This window comes from Dicentrarchus labrax, unplaced genomic scaffold (genome assembly GCF_905237075.1).
Source record: "Dicentrarchus labrax unplaced genomic scaffold, dlabrax2021, whole genome shotgun sequence".
Classification (NCBI taxonomy): Eukaryota; Metazoa; Chordata; class Actinopteri; family Moronidae; genus Dicentrarchus; species Dicentrarchus labrax.
In genome coordinates this window covers 5911752-5936746 of record NW_026136711.1, presented here as the reverse complement: position 1 = coordinate 5936746, position 24995 = coordinate 5911752, and the positions used below count along the sequence as shown (strand labels likewise).

General features: G+C 40.1%; 1 protein-coding gene across 1 annotated transcript; it reads right to left on the bottom strand.

Annotated features, from left to right (window-relative positions):
- Positions 1–1053: 1053 nt before the first annotated feature.
- On the bottom strand, positions 1054–23820 carry nampt2 (nicotinamide phosphoribosyltransferase 2). Its single transcript, XM_051415006.1, has 11 exons — positions 23533–23820; positions 15058–15193; positions 13600–13703; positions 13364–13492; positions 11690–11848; positions 10103–10233; positions 9494–9719; positions 8154–8273; positions 6623–6763; positions 5363–5488; positions 1054–4427 (listed from the first exon to the last, which is right to left on the bottom strand). The coding sequence occupies exons 1-11, from the start codon at positions 23578–23580 to the stop codon at positions 4266–4268; spliced, it is 1482 nt and encodes a 493-aa protein (XP_051270966.1). The 5' UTR covers positions 23581–23820; the 3' UTR covers positions 1054–4265.
- Positions 23821–24995: the final 1175 nt, after the last annotated feature.

Sequence of the window (24995 nt, the reverse complement as noted above, 5' to 3'; positions counted from 1 at the left end):
GCCATTGCTGCAGCATTTCTATTCACCCTGTCTGACACACTCTTTAAGCTCTCTTTTTTGATCATATTGAAAGTATAACTCAAGATGGTCAATCTCAACGTTCAGTCTTATTACCCAAATTATTTTTTAGATGTTAATATAATAAATGGTAAATGGACCTGTACTGTATAGTGCCTTTCTATCTTCCACCACTCAAAGTTTACACTACGTGCCACATTCACCCTTTCACACACATTCACCAGTGATGGCAAAGTCCACGAAAAAAAAAACATTCTTATACATTCACACACTGATGCACGGCATCAGGAGCATGGGTTCAGTATCTTGCCAAGGATACTGACATGTGGCACCAGGAGCCGGGTCGAACCCACAACCTTCCGATTGAGAACGACCTGCTCTGCCTCTGAGCCACACCCCCAATAACCCCCACCTAAAGGTGCTCAGTGTTCTCATGCTATTGGCATTGATGCTATATCGCTACATTTAATCCATTTGCTGTAAAGATGATACAAATTCCTGTCCTGTTCGAACATATAACACGATATTATACATGTACTGGGGAGCACTGGACTGTCACGTAGCCTAGAGGTGATGCCTGTTACAGTGTGAGGTCAGGCAGTGCAGGAGCAGTGTTTTCTGTGGGAGAATGTACCTTTGGTGTGGACTGTGGAAAACTGGCAACGCAGGCTGGTTTGCTAGATCAGCTCTTTGGTTGTTTGAACGTTTCTAATGCAGGACGAAGCTGTTTATCAGAGTGAAGGCTCTATGAATATAGCTTGTGTTCAGGTCTTCAAAGGCTACATCTTAGATAATTTCTTTAAAACTTTCAAAATAACAATTTCATTTAGTTTTCATCATAGAAGTGAACCAAACGCTGAGATATAGGCCTACTGTGTATATTTTTTTACGTTTTCTTACACCTTACACATGAAGAAGGCCTGGCGACCCCCATGAAGCTTTGTTGACCCCTCATGGGGTTCCCAACCCCCAGGTTGGGAACCACTGCTCTAGACAACTTTGCAAGTTTTCAGTTTAGGAGAAAAACAGACAGTGTTTATGGTTTTTTTTTTTAATCTTAAAAAAGTTTTTAAAACAAACAAAATCATTAATCATTTAAAAGATATCGATCAGTTAGAAGCAAATCATTTTCAAAAGTCTATTTACAAAATATAATTACAGATAGGATTAGTGCCGGTGTAACCATGTGGTGTCCAGTGTTGGTGGCAAACTGTGTCACTACTTCTTGCTCAATATTAAAAACAGACACACAGCAAATAAAAAGGGCATGAAAAGAGAATAAGAAGGAGCCAAAAGAAGGCAGCAGTAGCTTCAGGGTCAGTTGTTCAATGCAAAAAAACCCAGCAAGGTTAATTTTTCTCTCAAATGGAGGAATCCGCCTTGGAAGCAGGCAGCAGATTACTGCTGGTGTTTTGTTTGGTTAGTACTTCTGTAGCTTGTTTGCATCTGTAGTGACTGAAAGAACTGGCTTATTGCTGTAAAGCCACAAAAGAAAAGAGAGGAGCCACTTTCGAGTATATTTTACATTATATAGGATGTTGGTTAAGGCAGGTCATCATTTACATACACATACACATAGACACATACACGTAGACCCATGTGAACCTGTGTATCACAGGTTCACATGGGTCTGCAACACTGTTTGTGCCACTTTAACTTGAAGTAATAATCCTTATTCTGTAGAAGTTGTTGAAAAGCATTCTGGGAAATAAAATTTCTAACTAAAGTAGACCGAGGTTGAGGGAACTGTGAACATTGAGGGACACTTTTACTCTTACTACTACTCTTCTTACTTTGTATTTCATAGGATCACATCACATGACAGCGGTGTTGTCACTGTCCTCTCATCTGCTCCTGGAAGCAGGCTCAACAGCTGCTGCCAGATTCAGCAGATAGCACCAAACAGCAACCTCCAGGACTGCAAATGAAGCAAATATGGAAGTGCCAAAATCTGCAGTTCCTCTGACGCCCACTTGAGGCCGCCTCCAGCAGTGAGTCAATTTCCATAAGCAGAAATGAACATGTCTACAGCCTGGTACAAAAAACTATTTTGGTCTCTATAGCTAACCTTCCCGTTCATGACAACTGTACAGAGGGTGCATTTAAGCTCAGGCTTAAAAGCTACAGAAGTTTCATTAATGCCTGTGTACTGTGTTTATTCACTGCTGAATAACACTGGCACTGGTGTTGCTCCAGCTACCAGGAGCTAACGGCTAAATTTGGTAGATGTCAGAGGGTACATGACTGGCTGAAAGGTGAAGGGGAAGTGACCATTGACAATGCTACTGTCATGGAAAGTGATATCATGAAATAAAAGCTGAATTTTGAAGAAGGTTACGGTCTATCATGAAATAAAAAATATACACATATCCAAAAAATAATAGCCAATAAAATTATTATAATGACAAGTTCAATTTCAATAACTTCAATTTCACAAATTGTTTGTTCATGTATATCATTTACACAATTTATTCATCTGATTATTTCTTTCATGATGTCTTTTTTGTTTGTTTATTGATGGCTTCACTGACTTCATTTTCTTTGTCCAAACTGTTGCAGTGCAGCACAATCAGCTTTATATAGTGAGCACTATTGGTCAGTGTGGTGATGTCTTCATTTATAAATCACGCTTCCTACACGCAAACACAAACCAAAGGGCAGAAAGTAGGGCTGGAGCAATGTGTTCTGCTGACAACTAGGAATGCCCCAATCATGTTTTGTTTTTGCCGCTGATATGAGCCTTATTGGCCGATGTGGATGGTGTTTTTGTTTTGTTATAGCAGCTGGTATAGCAGTAGCACTGCTTTGTAGTGTATTGGGATCTCCACCATGTGGCACAGTGACCTGCTGAGCTCTCAGCCGCACGCAGGAGAGGCCGTCAAGATTATTGTTTTTTTAAATAATTTTTCCCGTTGTTTCATATAAATTGAAACTACCTCCTCATATACGATTAAAAGTAAAACACAATTGTGTTTCTAAAAATGTATTTTGTTTGCAAAATAAAGGCAAAGGTCAAAGGTTCCCACAAACACGCGGCTGATAAGTGAGCAGGTTTGACACCTTCATTTGTTGTTTGGCATTTGTGAACAACTATATAAAAATGCTGTTTGCATTTTTTGTTAACTATGAGGTTAGTAATGCAAATAATGGAGTACTGGAGAGTGTTTAAATGGGGTTTTTATGCTGTTTCCATTTCAAAAATGGAAGCAGTGAGACAGAGTAAAGCGTGCAGTCATACCCAAGCGCCACCCCTCACCTAAACCTAATGGCATATTTCCAACAGGTGAGAACAAGTCTGACAGACAATCTCTGGTTGTGTGCTACATGTGTAAAAGGCATAGACTGTAACTCACATAAGACATATGAAACAGCTCCACTTAGCTGACAATTGGATCAAACCGATCGGTTTAAGTGTTTTAAAGAGTTCGGTCTAGACCTGCTCTATTTGAAAAGTGTCCTGAGATAACTTCTGTTATGAATTGGCGCTATACAAATAAAATTGAATTGAATTGAATTGAAAATTGAATTTAAGTAAAAAAAACAAAAAAAACTAACAACTGCAAATCAAGTTTTTTGCATTTGTGATAACCGATGCAAAAAACGCAACAAACCTGATCGAGCAATAATATTCAGAGCACGTTTTTGCTGAATATCAGCCGGCTGATTGATCTGGGCATCCCTACTGTCAATGATTTGAAATACTTTATATCAAGCACTCAGAGCAACCCATACCTGATGATGTAGCACTATTACTAATCAGTAATACTGTTACCGTTCATATTTTGGTATAAGCTGGTGTCTTGTGGTCTAAAATGCTGTTTCAAAGGCTTTCCCCTTCAATAAAAACATAAGAAATAGAAATCTGATGGAAGCTCGGAAGTGTCCAGCAGCAAGCTCAAACTCAGGATGTGTAACTTTATTGTTTTATCGCTTTAATTTCTGGATTTACCTAGCTTATCGTATTTGATCCTGAGCTGAATGTCTGCGGGGCAATGTGTGCACCTCGTATTCTGTGCTCTGGCTGAGTGTTTGGCCAGAAGACAACGTGAATGAAGCGGATCCACCTGAAAACAATATTATCACTGGCCTCCTCAGGGTGAAGTGTGGGTGGTAGTGCTTGGTGGCAGCTGCTTTGAGAAACTGCTTTTCATTCCCGTTCTGCAAGTTTATAACACCGCAGTCTTCAACCCAGTGCACCTGTTAAATACTGAAGTACCATATGCATTGTGAGAGGCTTTGTGCTTGATCTAATGAATCCCGTTGATGATGTGATTGTGCAGCAGCTCCGGTTCGTGGTTGTGCAGTGTGGGGTTCATCTCCTCGTCTCTCAGCCGAGCGTTCTTCCTGATCTCCTCCAGGGAGTAGTCCTTCACCAGGCTGCCGTTCTCAAAAACGGTCACAAGCAGGTCCTGAAGAATGCAGGGGGCACACAGATGATTCATTAAGTACAGGAGGATAACAATGAGATCTGCGCTATCAACATCCAGCTTGGTGCTTAAATGCAGTCAAGTGAATGGACAGTGTTTTTATGTGAAGATGAAACCATATTATCATCACTTGTTGCTGCTGTTAATATTCCTCCAGACGTAATTCAAAAGATGATCCATAGAACTTTTTCCTGGGCGTATACTTGTGTATGTATATAAATAACTATATGTACTGCTTTATTGTATGTTATTCTAATATATCTGTTAAATCTGAGAAAGTGTGAGTCCAGTGACATCACCTGAGTGTCTAGGCTTGAGACCACAGATTTCATTACAAACTGGGGGCATGGGTCTTTACCAGGCATGGACGGTCTCCTGAAAGATGCTATCTGGTTGCATTATGGGATATGTAGAATTCAGCATTATTAGCTTGATTCCTAACTAAAAGTCAAAAAGTCACAGTCATTTTTCTTTTTTGAACATATGTCTCTTGAGATCAATAGAATACATAGAATAGAAACCTAGAAATACATTCAAAAAGAAGTAATGTCATCAAGAGGATGGGGTGTCCAGGTAGCCTGCTGGTTAAGATACATACCACCCAATCTCAACGTCCCCAGATTGATTCCAGCCATAAACCTTTGCCATGTGTCATATCCAGCTCTCCTCCATGTTTCCTGTCTCTCTCTACACTTCCTCTTTTGCATGATTTTGTTCTCCTAGCTGTGTGCATTACACAATACTGCAGTTAGCAAACATGGACAACGTGCCCTCACCTTTCTGTTAGAAAAGAAAACTGCATCTTTTTTTGTTATTCCTCTATCAAACAAATGATATAAAACTATACTATGTGTTTAAAACAGTGATAATCCACATTTAATATCAGTGAGAGTTAACAAGGAAATGCTGGGACTAACCTCCTCAGGCTTGCCTGCCCCTCTCTCTACTGTCTCTAAGAAGCCATCAGAGTTCCTCCTCAATGATAATCGACCCTTCTTTGACCCCTTGGATGGGTCGGTCACCGGCTGCTTGTACACGTCCATCTGGAAGAACACATACAAGCAAAAGGTCAAAGTTAAATCAGGAGGTAGTCTACTTCCTTAAAGGCAAATTGAGTTGGATTTGTCGGTTCCTGTTGGTAAACACATGATTCAAACTTGGCCCCTCCTCCCCGTCTCAAGCTTCACTGTCAACAGGAAAACTTTTGTACCATGTTTTGATGTACAGGTATTCACTTTCTTACATTCTGCATTTTGGCCCAAGTGCTGGTCTGACTAGCAGTGCCTGGTTTTTTTTTGTGATCAGTGCCTGTTTTGAATATTTCGTCATTTGTTCATCCAAACATTGTACATGCCTGCAGCATTTTCCCAAGCACGACTCATGACTGTTCTTTGGCAGAGCTTGATTAGATTAATTCCAGTATCAGGTTCAATTTCACACAATTATAACAAACCACATTTCATGAAAATCGGTTGAGAATGAACCCAGTTACAGTCTCTCAGTATTGTTAACTAGCGGACCTTGACCTCCCCAATATGGCGACTTTACAGACGCACGTCGCATCAAGAACAAAGTATCTATGTTTCTCGTCCAGAGACCCTCATACAGTGCGTGCTAGCCAAAGGTTGATGCCCAGAAACATTCCGAACACAGCAAACGGATAAGAAAATAAGAAAACACAGGCAGAGGACAGGGTCTCTGCAGATACAGACGCCACCACACGACAATTGTATATGTGTCTATGGATTGTTTTTAAGACAATCCCACTCAGTGTGCCTTTTAGTCTAACACAAGACCAAATCTCAAATCAACCACAAGTCTGTAAAAGTGCACCTTTATCTGAATGAACCTAAGTGCATCCAACATTAACAAACAATTCTACAACTGCACTAAAAGAACCATGTTAACTGCATGAAAGGTAAAGTTCACATGTTTTCAAGCCTGTCTTAAACAACACTTACATGCAGATATGAACATAGAAACAGTGTTCCTCCTGTTCACGAATGATGCTTAAAACTTTGAACGCAGGACACAGGTTAAAGGGGAAGTAGCAACCTTTATTTAGTCTATGGGTTTTTGTTAATCAGAAAGGTATTAATAAACAATCAGTTGATAATCAGTTAAGTCAGCAAATGTAATGTGAAGATCTCTTAAGCAAGCCAGAAGCTTCCACTCACCCCCTTGCCGTTACTCTCCACATAGCTGCACTTGAAGGCACAGCTGAGTGTATCTCTGTTGAGTTTCTGTAGCAAAGCGCTGCCACAACCAAAGAAGACGTTCTCAGCACTCCAGCCTTCATCACTCAGCTTCTCAAGAATCTACAGAAAACATGGAAAGGAAGGTTTCAAACACACCATAACAGACCTCAACATGATTTATATTTTATGTTAAAGCCGGGTAGTAAGCTTTGCTTCCTGTCAGCTCAAGGATAGGAGCTTTAGTGAATGTGTGCCAGAGCTCTAGTGCTGGCAGAAGGAACAAATATGCCGTGCATTTAAGAGCATTTTTCAGGAAAACTAAACTTACACATATTTTGAGTGTAAATCTGTCTTTTTTACATGATAAGGTTGACAAGCCTTGATTTTAATAACTGCTTTGACCATGACAAGAACACTTGTTAATAGATGGATATGTTGGCTTTTAACAGAGCACAAAGCATAAACAATGTGGGCTATTTAATGCATCTTAAAAAAGGGAAATACAACCTTGCTCTTGTTGTTGTAGTTTGGTCCATCATTCCTATGAGTTTAACTTTAACTATGAACTCCTGTTCTGAGATCTGGAAATTTGGTGACTCGTCACTAGTCCACATAAGTTCACAGTTCAACTGAATTCTCTGTGACATTTATTTAGAAATGAAATCAAACTTCAATGCACTGTAAAGCTGTGGTTACCAGTGTCGTAACTGCCCAATCTTAGCAATGAAACGTGACTAAAAAGTCATTATAAACAACAGGGATGCCAAGAGTACAGAAATAGGACTCAGGTTGTTTACAGCCCCTTTGTCAAGACACTTTTCTGGTGGTACACATTTTTTTGGTGAAAATTAGTCTATGTGTTGCCTGCTGTGCTGTGTCTTTTTTGATATTACCACTGAAACTTGTAGACACAAAATAGGCTTCAATTTCTCATTTCTGTTTGGTCAATCAGTGTCCAGAATGAACTTTTTACTCACCAGCCAAGGGGACTGATACATTTCTTTTTTAATCCACCAGTAAAGCACATTGCCTTATACAAATAAATAAACTTTTTGTGTCACATGTTAATTTGTTTCAGTACATTTCATTGAAATAACACAGCAAACGAAGACTACTCTCGAATCAGGGTTTTTGGGGCCTATCACTGATCACTGTGAGTAGTATTGCCCGTTATCCATCACAGTCGTGTTGAAGCCATCTGTTATCACATAGCCTTATTTATTTGACTTTTTCTAACAACGTATAGCCTTCCGGGATTTACTCACCAAACTTATTCTAATTCTGAAAATCTACCCGCATTTGATGCTTGGCGGACGTTAATTTCAGACCCTGATAAGAACGAATAATAGAACTGTTGTAGTAGTGTGAAAAAAGTAGCTGACTAATGCTAATAATGATCAGAACAGAAAGCTGAATTTGCAACAGGAGGGAAAACTAAAATATAATAAACTAAATAAAATGTATACACAAGATTAACCCAGAATAGTACAACAACCAACCCTTTCCTCACCTCTTCCACTGAGTGGAGGTCAATGCCGTCTCCTTGAATGATTCGTAGGTAAGAAGGCAGGACCTTGTATCCCACAGAGTTGAGGGAAGAGCCAAAACACTCCTCCAAGATCTTGATGACCTACAAGATGCATTTCTGTCATTTTATTTTGCAGTTTGATTCATACATGTGAGGGATCAGCCATGATAGGTTGGAGCAGAGAACAACCTCAGTTAATCTACAATGAATCATTTAGTAGTTGGAATCAATATAAAGGAGAAAGTTCAAAAACCCTAGTTATAACAATGTAATAACAGAGGAGTTTCTTTGACTAATAGTCCAAGATATGACTACTATAATTACTGATCATGACTAATTCATCAACTTAAATGATTACAGCCATGCATGGTGGTGATGTACAAACATTTAAAAAGGCACATGAGAGACAAAACTTCATGCGTAAGCACAATAACTCCCACTTGGTCCAAAACTTCCTTATCAGATTAAAAAGCCTGTTCCAGTTCTTCTGAATAACAGACTTCGACAGGTTCAGACACTTTCTTTACACAAGAACAACCTGCCATTCATATTCACTGCTTCCTGACTGCTGAAGTTAGATGTGAAAAGACAAAAATGTTGAAAAACAGCAGACAAAACAAATAGTAACTTTATCTTTTAAAGAACTGCTCTTAACTCTTGAACCTTGTTGTTTCCTACACCATGCTCTCCTGAATGTGCCAACTCATCCAGTCTGTTAGCAAAGGATTATAAATTTGAGAGTATCATTGTATCACCTCAAGAACACCAGCCCTTCTACCACATAGGTGTGGAAACTGGATTGGTTGGGTTTGAGGTTTTCTTGCATCATAAATTGGATACTTAGAAGTCCCATTCGTTCATATTATAATGGGTATCAGACATCCTCTTCCATGACAGCTCGGCTTGCAGGCCCTCCGGGACGTCCTTTGTCTGCCCAACAGCGTGGGAGAAACAGTGATTTTTAAGGGGGAACTGCTTTATTCAGTGTTTTTAGCGGTTTTAATCAGCGTGTCTGTTTGTTTTGAAGAGGAGGAGACCTGCTGTCATTTCAGTTCCCGGTAAAAACCTCTGGAACGTCTGGATCTTAAGTTATCAGAGAAACAACCTGAGCTAACGTCATTAGTGGCAGATATGACATATTGTATGTTAAAACAGCAATATAGCAAAACAATTAGAACAGATTAGAATCATTTGAAAAATATAAAAGTGGTAAAAGTAAGAATTCACAGCAGAAATCACTAAAATTTTGTGATTTAAAATTCGTTTAGATATTTGTTTTTTTTTTTTTGTCCAATACAGACTACCCCAGTCCTGTTATTTACCTCAATAAGAGTCTCTGCAGGGTCTCCGGAATCCGGCCGGATGACCAGACATGAGTCCTGGCTGCGCTCCATGACTCGCTCCTTCAGCTTGTCTCCCCAGATGTGTTTGCAGGCATTAAAGATGTCGTAGCTGTCACTGACAACTGACACCGGCCCTGAGGAGAACTGGTCCAAGACTCGCTCAAATGCCTCCTTCTCCTTGCTTCTCCCCCAGGAGATGATGGTACTGGATGACAGCAAGGAAGTAATGAGCTCTTGTGGTGCTAGAGCTATTAACACTAGTTCTGATATCAGTATTAATATTAATAATAACTTGATTTCTATATCACCTTAACAAACACAATTATAAAGTGCTTTACAATAAAAAATAAAATGAAAGCAATGCGCTTCAGATCTTAAGGTATAAACAAGATATAATAATTCAATAGATACAGAATATAAATAAATAATAAAACTCCTGATGGTGTCACAGTTTCCTCACAATTGACAACTCAACTGGGCTGATTAGTGACATTTATTCTATATTAAAAGTCAAAATAATTGAAGGTTTCTCTTTTTATTTATGACTGCCACAGACTACATTCATTGATGTTGTCCTATGTGTTGTACCTGTGCTCTGCTGCTGGAATGGAGAAGCCAGCCATGGGGCAGCCATAGTATCGCTGAGCCATCAGCAGCCCAGCTACCGTGTCCGTACTGCAGAAGTTAACCAGGTGAGCGGCTCCACCTAACGCTGCAGACTGGAGAGCAGAGGCAGAAATGATATATCACTTTGCTGCTTCAAGTAGTTTATCTTGATTTCTGTGGATTTTCAGTGAGGCTATTAACATTCTGAATATGACAACTGAACTTAGTGTGGACAACAGGTTGTTACATTACAGTGCTAAGAAACTGTAGCGGTCCTATTATCTGACTCTGCCAGACTGGAGCTCCCAGTGAACAGCACAGCCAGACCGGGACCAAATAAAGCATCCGATGCCAACGAAGGACAGTTTGACGACAGAGAATACAGAACCGAGGTGTGGTTTTTATGATGGGTTTGGCTGAGTCAGCTAATGTTAGCTACACAATCTAACTAGCTAACAGCAGCTAACATTACCGTTAGCTGCTTTTTAATGGTAAATGGACTGTACTTATATAGCGCCTTTCTAGTCTTTCGACCACTCAATGCGCTGTACACTACATGCCACACTCACCCCTATTTATACACATTCATACACTGATGGCAGTGGCTGCCATGCAAGATGCCACCTGGTCACCACAATGGAAACTAATCATTCACACACTCATACACCGATGCACAGCATCTCTTGCTCAAGGACACTTCAACATGCAGCGAGAGGATCAAACCACCAACCTTCCGATTAGTGGTTGACCCGCTCTACCTCTGAGCCACAGCCTCCCACCGTTTAGCAACAAGTCCATCAGGAAACTTCACCTCGGTACCGCTGTTGCCAAACTGGCCTCTGTCTGTCTTGGTCCCAGGTCTGGCCATTTTGACTGGGAGGCTGCTGAGCGGTTATACACTGACGGTAGCTACATCAGCAGAGCAGCTGGAGGATGTCAGACAACCTGACAATATTTTCTCCATAAAATATGATCCAGTTTCACCCAAATCACTGACAAAGTTGTGTTTTTGTAGTCATCAGTGAGGTCCAGCCCCCAGAAACACAGAAAGCCATGTTGCTGTTAATTAGCTAACTAATCTTAGCTCCGTGTCGCTAAAAGTTGAAGATTGATTGACGGGTGGATCCTATTATTGGTTAAAATTGGTTAGTAGCAATTTGTTTTACAGGAAGAAAAATGATTGGATTTCGATATAATAATACATAGAAATACATTTTTTGTATATTATAATATGTTGTTAAATAGGGGTACAATGTGACTGGGGATGTGATCTTAAAGGGTTAAAAAAGGTTTTTCAAAAATGTTTCATTTAATCTGGACTTCTGAACACCTCTACTATACAGACACACACAGACATTAGATTATCACTGCATTGACACTAGTCTGCCTTCAATGAGACCTGTGAGAACTGTCTTTTTGAATCTTCTTACAGTCAAACATTTTCACCAGCGGCCCAAGAGATTGAATTTACATTCCAGCTTTATGTTTATGTTTTTTTTAACATCCACATGACACAGCCATATGCACAAAGTAGATATCACACTAAAAAGGACAGAAATGTCTTCTTACCTCCTGTGAGGAGACTCCTCTGTAACCAAAGTCATGCAGTTTTAGGTCCAGGCCTTCCAGGCTCCCTGAGGTGGCCTTCAGGTGCTTGGCCAGGATCTTCTTAAACTCCCTGGATATGGTAGCTACCGTTATGGGATACCACATCTGGACTAGCATGGTCTGCAGCCAGTAGAAGGGGCAGGGGTGATGGTTAAAAATAGGATGGGTGTGGGGAGAAAAGAGATCAGATAGTAAGAGATCACTTGGTGGGAAAAAGGGGGGCAAGGACAGTTGTTGAAAGACAGTGCTGCAAAGTTGAGGTCACCTGAAGGAGTAAGTTGAGTGGCTGGGAGGACGCAGGGATAGACTGCCACTGCCATAAAAACTCTGTTCAGACTCTTTCAAATGCACGAGTCCCTACTTCTTTGAGTGAGTAGATTATTGCTGCTGCTGTGTAATTCACACCCCCTGAGGTACAATGCATGTTCATGTTTCTTCCAATCTGGTCATCCAGAATTCACAGAACCGTATAGCCATTTATAGCCAGTTCCAGAAACTCTGGAATCACAGACACTAAATCGGAAATGAAAAAGTAGCTTTTGAGCATTTCTGTTTGCATTTCCACCTAAAGATTAGGTAAATTTGACCAATGGTACCAGAAAACAACAACAGCAACCCTGTTGTCTTTTGGGTACTGCTGTGTGACTCTGATGTTTGAGTGGATGTAATGACTGGGTACAAAGGAGACATGCAGAGGTGGAAAACAGACTCCAGAGCAGATGATGTGCTAAGTGTGTGATGGTTATTTACGTCTGCTTTACAATGAAACTGCAGTGAAACAATCAGCAAGCAAAGTTTGTTTCTCTTCTCCAGTGGAATTGTTCTCTCATTGCTGCTCTCATTTGCTCATGCTCTCAGCTCAGTTGCACTCTTTCTTTACCTTGCTCTCTTTTAAACCAGTTTTAACCACCGGCTGAAAACAGAACTTTGTTTTTAATGTAGTAAACATCTACAAATGTCTGTCACTGTTGCGTCTTCCTCACTGTTATACTAGTGGCACTGTTGCTTTAAAAAATAATCATTTTTGGCCTTTTATTGCCTTTCATTGATAGTGACAGCTGAAGAGTGGCGAGAGATCCAAGATTTACCTCTTTCAATGTGCTTTAAGCAGCAATGGACCAGCTGAGCTGATCGCTGGATGCACTTGTTGATGCACAGCACAACTCTGCAGGTCACACAATGTTTCTGTAAGTTATAACTTACACGGATGCTGCGTGACCAGCCTGCTCGAACCGGTGATAATTTCTGTTCCAACTTGCGAGCTACATTTACTGATATTAAATGGGCTATGTGTTGTTGTTGTATCATTAAAAACTGAAATGATGAGTAATAAGAATTATAACTAACCTGTCTGTCAAAATGACGGACAGCAAAATAGTTTAATTCAACCTCTGGTTGTCTCATGTCTGTGTTTGATCAATCAGTAATGGTTAACTCTGCAAAGTCCACCCTCATAATTCCCAAACCTTTGGAAAGCTCTACCTCCAAAACAGGGACTTTTTTCCCACCTGAAACTAGAATCGTATTTAGTTCCTAGTTCCTCCAGTTGAAACACAGGATAAATTCCTGAGTTAATCTGCTAATTCAACCTTTCATTATTTCAAAAGTCTAACACTAACACATTTCTGGGGTTACCTCAATGTAGTTGGTGAGCCAGTAGAAGCTGGGATCTGTGTTTTCCACAGTGAAGAGCACGTTGCCTCTCGGTATGATCCTACCCTCAGGGACAGCTTTGATCCGGATAGGAAGACGGCCGTCATGTTTCTGACAAAGTAACAAGCACGTTTATTTCAGGTTAGATAAATGCTGATGAAGGCCTCTCTCTGTGAATCCGTCAAGACAGACTGACAGATGAAAATCTCTTTGTATACCTCAAGGACTTTCCTCCAGCCTTCCTCATCGAACACAGCCTGTTTGAAGTGCATCTGGTAGAAGAGCTTGGCTTCCTGAATCTTCTCCTCTGTGATCACCGGGCCTTTAGAGAACACACCACGACAAGTTACAGCCACCTCAGTCCCATCCAGAAAATACGAAGGACTGACTCAGCACCCAGAAAAAAGCTTAGCCTGTGCTTCTATCCAATTGTCATCAATAGTCAGCTTACATGAAAGTTTATGAGTGTAGTTCTGTTTTGTTTCCACCTGATGTTGGAAACCATTTTAGCTCACACTTTTCAGGTGTGAACTCTCAAAAGTACAGTGTGCAACTGGCTGCAACTGAATGAGGAAACACTTGCTGCATTGCCTTGTATTAAGTTAGAGGATTTTTTTGTGCCTGATGTTTTTACTTACACTGTATGTTCTTATTCATTCATTGGGCTATTATAATTTCCCTGTGTGTATAAAGTAATGCTGTTGGAAAACAGTTTTATTTCAAGGCATTCAACAATATTTAGAGACAGCTCACACCAGAATCAAACATGCTTTTTATCTATCCAGATAGAGATATTGGCCGTACAGATGTCGGCCTTCTCTCTAATATAATGGAACCAGATCAACCAGTGGTGCTCACAGCGGAAAATAAATACATTTGAAAAACTCAACAGCAATGTCTCTTTCCAAAATCATGACCCGGTTACTCGAGATAATCCACAGACCTTGTTGTGAGCGGTTTCATACTCTCTACCGAAACTACACCCGTCAACCATAGCTGAACGTTAGCTATCCCAGAGGTGCTAGGTGAGCTAGCTAACGCTCCAGCTCAGCCGAGGAGGAAGCATTAATGTTAACATCCTGCACTGTCCCGAGCACGGGCCTCTCGTCCAGGAGTGGATGCACGCTTCCTTCTGGGCGGTGAAACATAGAAAGAAAATAGTTCCTACACCAAGGTGCTCACAACAATCTTGAGGAACCAGATCATGATTTCTGTTGTTGAGTTTTTCACATCTTTCATTTCATCTAGATGGAAAAACAGCACTTTTGCAAATTTGGTTTCACACAATTAACATGATCGATACTCTTTTAAATGTGTTCTTGGCTCATAGAAAGGACCCCAGGAGGTGTGTGTTAGTTAAGTTGACACTGGCCACTATTGTTGTGTCCACAAAACAAGCTAACAGTAATTTTGGAATTTACATGTAATGTAATAAAAATAGTGTAATAAAACGATTTTTTCCCTAAAATCATTGAATAACTGTGATAAATTAGTGTGATCTCAACATTGATCAAAATAATCGTGCAGCCCTAATAGCAGTTGGGTATGGTGATTTTGGGGTGAACTGTCCCTGTAACATCAAATTACCCATAAGCACACAATTCTTTTCTCTTTTCTTCCTATATGGTTCTGTCAATGCACTTCTCAGATTAGAGGAGACAAGGATGTGAATGTACCTGTGAGGTACTTCTTCAGCAGGTACTGAAGACCGAAGAACACCACTTCACTGAACTGGGAACCTTTCTTCCGTCGGCATTCAAAGTAGGAGTAGATTTTGCTGACATTTGGAGGATACTGTTTGTAGTGTGTGATCTGAAAGACAAGTAATAGACAGAACTCAAGCATAAGCAGCTAGCAGGTCCTGAAAAGTTCAAAAGATTAAAAAGGTCCAGTGTGTAGAATTTAGCGGCATCTAGTGGTGTAGTTGCAGTTGACAACTTATCACCCTTCCTTTCCAACTCTGGTAAGCAACCATGTAAGCATGAACTGTACTCAAGACCACTTTTTCAAGTGACCTGAGCCCAGGTATGGTACACACTGTTAACACTAATCGAACAAACTTCATCATTTTGAGTCATTTTTTAAGAAAGAAAACATCCAAATTCGCAGATTTCAGCTTCTCAAATGTTTTATATATTTTCTGCTTTCTTTAATACTCTATGACAGTAAACTGAATATCTCTGGATTGTGGATAAAACAAGACATCTGAGGATGTCACCTTGGGCTTTGGGGAACAACATTTTCTGACATTTTATGTAATTTGTATTGTCAAATAGCATAAAATAACCCCTCAGGTAACACACTAATGATAAGCTGTAAAGCGGAGGATTGTCTGCTCAACGTGATGCCTACGTGTACAGTAAACATGTTTCCAGGACCCACGTGGGAAGGTATGATGACAGCTTAAAGCACAAGTCTCTCTTTGTGCTCCTGCAGCACTAATTAAATAATAAACAGCAACAGCCAGTCAGTCACTGGAAGAAATAGCTTCAAGAGGCATTCACTCTAAATTCTTCTGCCACATCCTGCCTTCTGTTTAAAGTTCCCTCTCCTTTCCCTGTTCTCTAACTTCAATAGAGCATTTTATAAGAGTTTTAGTAATAACTAAGAAGAGTTTTTTACTTTACTTTATTTAATTTTACGAGTATGGGGTAGACCTGCTCTATTTGAAAAGTGTCCTGAAATAACTTTGGTTATGAATTGGGGCTATACAAATCAATTGAACTGAATTTACAGGTGGACAGCATAACCAAGACATGTCCTACTGTTACACGCAAAATATGTTAGGTTACTCTGACACTACGACTGGCATTGCAAATATACAGGTTCTTTCAGTTTTTAATGGAACCAAGGTTTTGTCTGTATGCTCACAGTGGTGGCAACATGGTGATGGGACATTCTGAACTTCAAGGGACACTCCACCCTGTTTTTTGAGCCATTACTAAACTAAATTATATAACTATACTGTTATGAAACACATCAATGCTGGTGTTACTATTGACATTCTTAACAAAGTTATGATTAGTTGTGGTTGTTGGTTGAAACATGCCCTCAATCACCTTGAATCATGCAAGGCTAGTGCTGACATAGAGTTGACTGTTTGGGACTACTTTAGTAGACGTGTTCAGGTCGGGACTGTTATCAAACGTGGGAAGTTTCATTGAGATTGGACCATGTACACTGAAGATATGAGTACGCCCTTCAACGTACATGCACAAATAACACAACTTTTAATCAGCTAGCTACTTCGACTGTACTGACCAATTTTGAAGCAGATTCGATGAATTCCCTAGGGGGTGTTCGTTCAAATACAAGGCGAAAAATTCATCGAAAATGAGCACGGAATTCAAAATGGCCAACTTTGACGGCACACCAAGGACACGCCCTTCAACGTACGTGCACAAATAGCACAACTTTATGATCAGCAACATCCTTTGACTGGACAGACCAATTTTGAAGCAGATCCAATGAATTCCCTAGGAGGAGTTTGTTCAAATACAAGGCGAAAAGTTCGCAGAAAGTGAAAATCAAAATCAAAATGGCCGACTTCCCATGGGGTTTGGGGTATGGTCCAAGAGGCTTTTTTGTATGTCTCGACATGTTACACATGCCTACCGAGTTCATACATATCGGTGAAACGTGGCGCCGGGGCTGCTTTTTTAAAATCCTGTAGGGGGCGCTACAAACATGACAAACACGATTTTTGGTATGTGAGCTACAGGCACCAGTCTACACGTGCACTGTGGATTTCATATTCATAACTATTACGGTCTCCGCACAGTGATTTACCCTGCCACCAGAGCGCCAGTGGCGGATTGTTGACACATTTATTAGTGAGCCTCAAGGAGCCATGGGCAGGCATCCTACCAAGTTTCATTTTAAATCACACGTGCCGTTGCAGAGATATAAACTTCTTCATTTTAAAGAGCGCCACCTTGTGGCGATGGCCTGAAATTGTGCACAATGCCTAAGGAAGACATGGGGAACTATGGACCCAAGCTTGCTGTCAATCAGACATACCAATGTGGAGAAATGCTCCACTTCCTTTTTTGATGAAAAATCCACAGGAAGTGCTAATTTTATAACGTGCTTATTTTTTGAAATATCAAAATTCTTCAAATTACTTTTTTATTAGGACATTGCTAGCATGACTACATGCTTTTTCACTGGAGCACCCAGATGCTACGTGAAAAATTTTGTGCGGATCGGACAAAGCGCATAGGAGGAACACGAAAAAGTTGTTTACGGACATTTCGCGCTTTAGCGGAAGAAAATGATATGCGGAAGTGGGCGTGGCCTATATGGGGAGATGCAGCTCCATTCACCGAACACGTGGATATAAGGTTTATGATTGTGCGACAAACGATGCGGGAGTTATTACCCTAAACGCACTTGTTATGATAGTAGCGCCATCTAGTGGCCGACCCGAAAGCGACGCATAGAATATCCAATTTTTCAGTAATAATAATAGCTAAGAAGAAACATAGCAAATACAATAGGGACCTCCAGTGGTCGCTGGCTCAGTCCCTAATAACTATATTTATATAGCACCTTTTAAAAACAGAGTTTACAAAGTGCATTGACAAACTACAAATAAGTAGTACCTCCCCATCATGGACTGCCAGTGGATTGATTCTTGATTCCTCTACTCCAAAAGGTGGAAGCAGTTATGGGGATTGACTTATAGCTCACTCCATTATCAAGGAATCTGATCATGTGTCATTGTGTGCTTTAATGGCAGTCTGCATTTAAATAAAACTATTGATATTCTATTTAACAACTATTGTATTGATACTGATGAAGTGTCTATTGCACATACATACTGCTATTGTTTTACTGCCTAGGCCTAGTGTGCACACATCAGCATGATTATGGTGTTAGCATGCTGATAACAAACCAAATCCAGGAGGCAGTAAAGTATTAAGACATATCAGACCTCGGGGAAGTGGCCAGAATCCTAAAGCTCACAGTGCTCTCAGACTGTGCTGCGGGTGCATACTGGATGTAGTCGTTAATTATTACACAAGTTGTGCAACAAAAATTTAAGCAGAAACCAAAACACACAGCCAAGTCACATGTAGTCCCTTGGCCAGTGCTCCAGTGAAAAAGCATGTAGTCATGCTAACAATGTCATAATCAGCAAACAATCAGCATCACTGCTGAGAGAATTCAATTATGCAAGAGCTTAGGAGGACATCTGGGCCTGGACTGTGTATACACACTGGGGCTGGCCCCTAATAGTCAACTAAACCGTTAGTGGATGAGAGGAGTTCGGGACAGAACACGGCGTCTGACACCATCGGAGGCCTACCAGCACGGAACAACAACATGTTGAAGATGGCAACCAGTTCAGCCGCAGCGACAGCTCTGCTTCAGCTTATCCAAAAGTTTTTTTTTTTTTTTTACATACGAACTCCAAACAACTTCTCAGTGTGCTCAGTTCTTTGGGTTGCACCTGCAGAGCATGCACGACGAGGACTCATCCATAATGATGCCTGTTGATGTACAGTCTCAAAATTCACAAATTAATAATAATAAAATGAGATAGAAAGGGAGGAGAGTGCGCCTAGGGTTATAAAACTCAACTATGAGCAGGATGCACAGACTGTGGAAATGTGATGTTTTCACATCACAGATGACAAAGAATGATGAATAAAAACACGAGGTGGCAGCAGCAGGAGGTGGTGACAAAAAGCAGCAGTAAAGCCTTCTAAGATATACAGGAAGTCACAGAAATGTTTGCATCCTGTTAGATCATCTACAGTTTGCAGACCACGTTCACATCTATTAATAAACTTTGTTGCCATCATCAACAGCACAACATGAGACACGAAACAAGAGTTAAATATTCAATTCACACAATAAGGAAAATGTAGTGTTTGCTGTCAAAACTAAGAGCCAATCAGCTGTTTGATCAGGGGACAGCCAGGCGTTTCCCACCATGCCCTGGCCCTTGCAGTTGGTTGAGAGCAACTGCAGCACCTGGTTCTAAAAACTGCAGCCGCCTCGATCTTGTGAGGTTATCGCTGCCTGTGTGTGACGTCAGAGTCGGCATTGAGTCGGACACAAATCAAACCAACGTGCATTGTGGGGCGATGGCCGGCTCATCTCAAACGAGCCCAATAAGACTCATGTAGGCTGATAGTGATTGGCAGAGAGTCTATATGACAACCAAACAGGCAGCAGAAAAGAGTGTGTGAGTAGTTTCTTTTTATTTATTAGGCTACATGCCACTCTTGTTGTTGCAAATGTTTTTAATAAAAGGAGTGTGTGTTGAAGTACAGAGGATATACTGGTTGTTTTCTGGTGTCATGATAACCCTAGATGGCAGTGCTGTTCATTTGTGTGAATGAATAATGTCTGTTGGGTAAACTAGAAGACATGAGCACACACAGTGATGCAGAGCTCCACTTTATCCCTCTGGATGCAGTTCCCTTTAAACCCCCAATAGGAACACGCACTGTAGGTGTGACTGAAATACTGTGTTCATTTAAATAAACATTTCTAGATGAGTTAATAAAAGGCTTTCACTGCTCAATCATGGAAGGCTGGCAGGCTGTCACTCACAGTGGACAGCGCTAGCCAACACGCTAAGTAAGAAATAACTTAATGTGTAACATTTCCTGAATTCATTATTTTTTCTGTTTTAATCATACATTTGCTTATATTTTATGCTTTTAATTTGATATCTTTTTAATTGTTTAAAATGATTTGCCCCAGTGTGGCTAATTTTGCAATATGTTTTATCTGTTTTATTGTTGATGGGGGTCTTTCATTCTTTTTATTCTACATACTTCTATATGATTTTAATTCTCCAATTTTATTTTGTTTTAAATCTTGGTTCTGGCCATGTAAGGCACTTTGTAACTTTGTTTTGAAACGTTCTGTTAAAGAAAGTTTTGTTATTATTGGTACTATTATTATTATTATTATTACAGTATTATCATCATTATGATGGCAAATTATTACAACCTCACTACAGGGACTTTGTATGTTTGTATGTATTAAAAGTAAATAAAAACACAACAATAAAAAAAAAAAAAAAAGGAGAAGATCAAACAGACTATTCAAATATTTACACGCTCTAACTACTACTGGCAGAAACAAACTACACCTATTTACATATAAACTATCCTAATCCAGAGATCCGGAGAGAAACAATGAGAGAGAAGGTCAAACCAACTATACACATATTTACAAGCTACAGGAACACCCTAACCCAAAGAGTTAGAAAGAAGCTCAAACTAAAGCAGAAGCGTAAGAACTGAATTTATAATGATAGATTTCTGCTGGAAGCTGCTCTGCTTTCAGTTTGAATGCCCAATATTAGGAATGCATGATATGGATTTTTTCCAGCCGATATGATAACTGACAATCACCTGCTTCTCATGGACGATACAGATAATATATAACCGACAATCTAAATAGTAACTTGAAAACTGAATTTGGAACTCCACAGAAACTGAAATAATACTGACAAGTTGAAAGCAATACATGTTAAAGCTGCAGTTGGTAACTTTCAGTCTTATTTTCTGAAACTTTCACTATATCCTGACAGTAGAACATGAGACAGATAATCTGTGAAACAATCAGGTTCCTCTGGCTCCTCCAAGAGCTCCTAATGGGATTTTCCAGAATCCACCGGGCCTGAATGAAAACAACCAATCAGAGCCAAGAAAGGTAGTTGATTGCTGAAAATAAAGTTATTTTAATAAAAGTTACCTACTGCAGCTTTAAATTCAAGTTCAAGCTGTGAAATACAATTTCAAATGCTGCATACAATATTCAGTTTGAACATTTCAAATTCAAAACTATTCAGATTTAAAAATAACTCTATTTACTTTGGCTTTCATAAAACATAAAGCCCATCAAACAATTCTTTTTTGCAGAAGAATTCAAAATAAATGATTATTATCAACTGGTCAAAAACTTGAATGAAGCAAAAAGGAAAAGTTAAACGGATGGTTACATGAGGCAAACTGTGAGTACGTTATGTTAAGACAGTATTTCAGTAAATGTAAACTGCTGTGCTGTAAATCTACTAAGCCCAGCGGACTTTGATGAGCTCATCACTGTGTACCACATCAGTTTCTATTATGTGATTGTGATGACAGACACATTGGAGGAATCCTCTTGGCCGTGCTGCTGCTTTGGACTTGTTTTCAGGGGTCGCTGGAGCTAATAAAAAGCCTGGTTGGTGATCTTTGCCATTTGGCTGTAGAGCAAACCTTTGAATGACATCTGACATTTAACTGCACTGAGCTGAGCATATGTTACTGCATATACCCGCACCGCCTGCCCAGCCAGTGGTCTGACTCACTCACTCACTCCTGGATTTAGGTTGCGAATGGACTGAAATGAAAGTGAAAGCTTAACAGGCAGCGAAAGGTTGGGCTCTGTGACACACACACACAGCCACACTGCACTGTGGACAAAGAACTTTATTTAGCATTACAGGCTGTGCATTACAAGCTAATGAATCACCATGACTTGCACTTCAGAACTTTGTTCATCAAACAACAAACTATTAACAAATGAATAGTGACTGCTGACTCTATCTGTGAAGATTCTATTATTTCAAGAACTAAGTCAATTACCTTTCACTTAGTACCCCTAGATACACTGTTACCTTAATGTTCGTTCCCACACAAAGGATCAACTGGAATTAACTGCCTGCCAAGTATAAAGCATTTTGATAATTCTAGTGAATCTACTGAATACGGTGCTCATAGCCACAGCACTCCCACAGGCCTCTGTGTGGTAAATCTTAACAGCCCCAAAGTGTAAAGGCCCTTAAATAGTCCAATGGAGATGTGGACAGCAGGGTGGACAGCACTGCTGGTGGAATCACGAGCACTGTCTAGTTTACAGGACAATCCACATCAGCTCGCTTTTATACCGCTCTTGGCTTTTCTTACCAAAGCCGATTTATACGCTGCAGTCTCCGGCCAGTTGACCACAGTTTACTACAGTTTTCCTCTGTAGCAGTGTAACATCGATGACTCAACGCCAGTAAGGTTGCTACAAGTCCTTCCCCCTCCATGTGGTAACAGTCAAGTTTCAAACAAAATATGTACCCAGGTTTTATGTAGGCGATTTGAGTGAAGTGCTAAAATACAATTAACATTTTCCAGGACAACACAGATATTTGGTCATTTTAATCCATTTTAAAGTGCTTCCATGACTGGACAACGTGTCTCTAATGTCCCAGGTATTCCAGGTAGCATGGGTTCCCACTTGTTTTAACAAATTATTTTCCAGGAGTTTTTATTAACAATACAGGACGGCATTCCCAAAGATCATATCATTGATCATTGACCAGTAGGCCTAGTATTGACACTCACCATGACATTATGGCCACAGCCCATAAGTAACACTTCAAATCAAGTACAATGTATCTTGGTTTACAGGAAAATTGGAGATGTGAGTAAGGAAAAATACAATAACAAAATTCCAGGACATCAATTATTTCAAGGATTTTTCATGATTTTAATCAAATTACAGGTGTTTCTATGATTGGAAAACTACATGTCCAGGTTTACCAGGGCAGGTGGGAACATGGGATAGCATACGCAGATAATATCACTAGCTGATATATTGCTCAGCCCAAGCTGTCAGAAAGTGTCCTGTACTGAAAGTTGGCACCAGACTAAAGGTAGTATGATTTTGGTTTTATCACTAAAACTAAACTTTGATAATCCGGTTAAATTAAAAAAAAAAAACCACAACCTTTATAAAAATGTGTTTAAACTGAGTAAAGTAAAATGTGAAGATAAGTTTTGGTTTGGTGATAATGAAACTCAGGCATTACATTGGCAGTCAGTGAAAACCCGTTCCGTGCCAAGTCATATGTTCTCAGCTACGGTTTCCTGGATTCAACCTGGATTAAATGAACTGTACACTGTAACGTTGAGCCCAGCTGCTGTTCAACTGTAGGGAGCACTGATAACAACAGTATGCACACAATACACAATACACTGTATACAACTACTGCTGGTGCCTTCCTTCCAGCTTCTACACAGCACAGTGTCGTAGCAAGTGACCAAATATACAACAGCTAACGTTATTTGTGTTGTGCAGTGGTATGTAACTGAGGTGAGTTGGATTTTTAGCTGCCCGTATTCGAATACAAGAAGGACGGGTCCACTCACCTTGTAAGAATCCGTCGCAAGCAAGAAATTAAAATCCTGTGCTGCCATTGTTGTTGTGGTTGAATGAATTAACGTAACGTTTAATGTCACTTCAGCCTCTCCGTGTCCTCGTAGCAACTTAACGAGAGAAGCGACCAGATAGAAGCCGGAGCAGGCGGTGGAGAAAAAAGCCCCCAAACGTCGACTCGGTGGGATTTTAGCGCCTGTGTTTTTCCAGCTCAGATTGAGAGTTTACAGCAGCGCTATGAAATAACCAAAGCAGTCGGCGCTCAGTGGGCTGGGGGGTTGTTGTAAAGGGGCGGGTTTCAGTACGCATGGCCACGCGCACGTCCTCACGCCGCCTTTCAGACCTGGTACGTCATGCTGCATTCACGTACAGCTGGGAATTTCTTTGCTGAGAAGGGATGAAATATTATCTGTTACTTTGAATGTAACGGAAAAAACTAATCCAATACCTTTTATTTTATTAGGAAAATATCATATCCACAAAGCGACATATTATTTTTAACTCAACCCTATCTTTAAAGAGATGAATGCTATTGTGATTCTCTTAAATATGTAACAAATAAGACATGCCAGTCAGTGGTTAACAATGCCCTGAAACGTCTGATGAATGAACTGTTGCGACTCATTGTTTAAGTTCTTAGAAATAGAAATTATTATTATTATTTGGAGGGAAGTTAAAGGAACACTAGAGCCACTATTTCTCCTTTCACCTTATCCTACATTGCATGTTAACTTATGATTGCATACTAATGTTGATCTTTTTGTAAATACCTTTGTTGAATTTAATTGGATTTGTACGGAGCCCCCCTGGAGACATTAGAGTAAAAAATAATAATGCCACGAGATAGTAACGCGTGGGCACGAGACAGTTATTGCAGTCATGTCCCTGCAGAGACTGTTGATTGGTCTCATGGACATCAGCATATTCCTTGCGTTTGAGTCCATGGATTTTGAGCAGCCGAGTTAAGTGTGTCTTGCTAAGAATGACTCCATGCTTACTGCAAGTGACTGAAGTATGTCATTGTAATTCATTCCTACATTAAAATAAAATGAAATTAATTCAAACTTGTCCATGTTAACGATCAACAGTCTCTGCATGGAAATGACTGCAGTAATTATCTCGTAACGCGTGGCCACGAGATAATAATGTTATCCAATGTCCCCAGGGGGGCTCCGTAGGGTAGTATTTGAGTTTGGTAAAGAAATAAATTCTCTTCCGTTAGTTACTGTTTTCTGTTATGATCAAGGAGCTAGTGCAGCGAGCTACTGTAGTTGAAAAGTTGTCTACCTCCACTTTAACAAGTTAATATATCATTTTGTGTGAACTATATGACAATTTATAAAGCATATATATATATATATGTCTATCATTGTATCTCTCTTATTCAGTTTGTTTGTTGCATTATGAATACTAATAGTGCTGCAGGGATGTGGTATTTTTCCAGGCCAACCTAGAA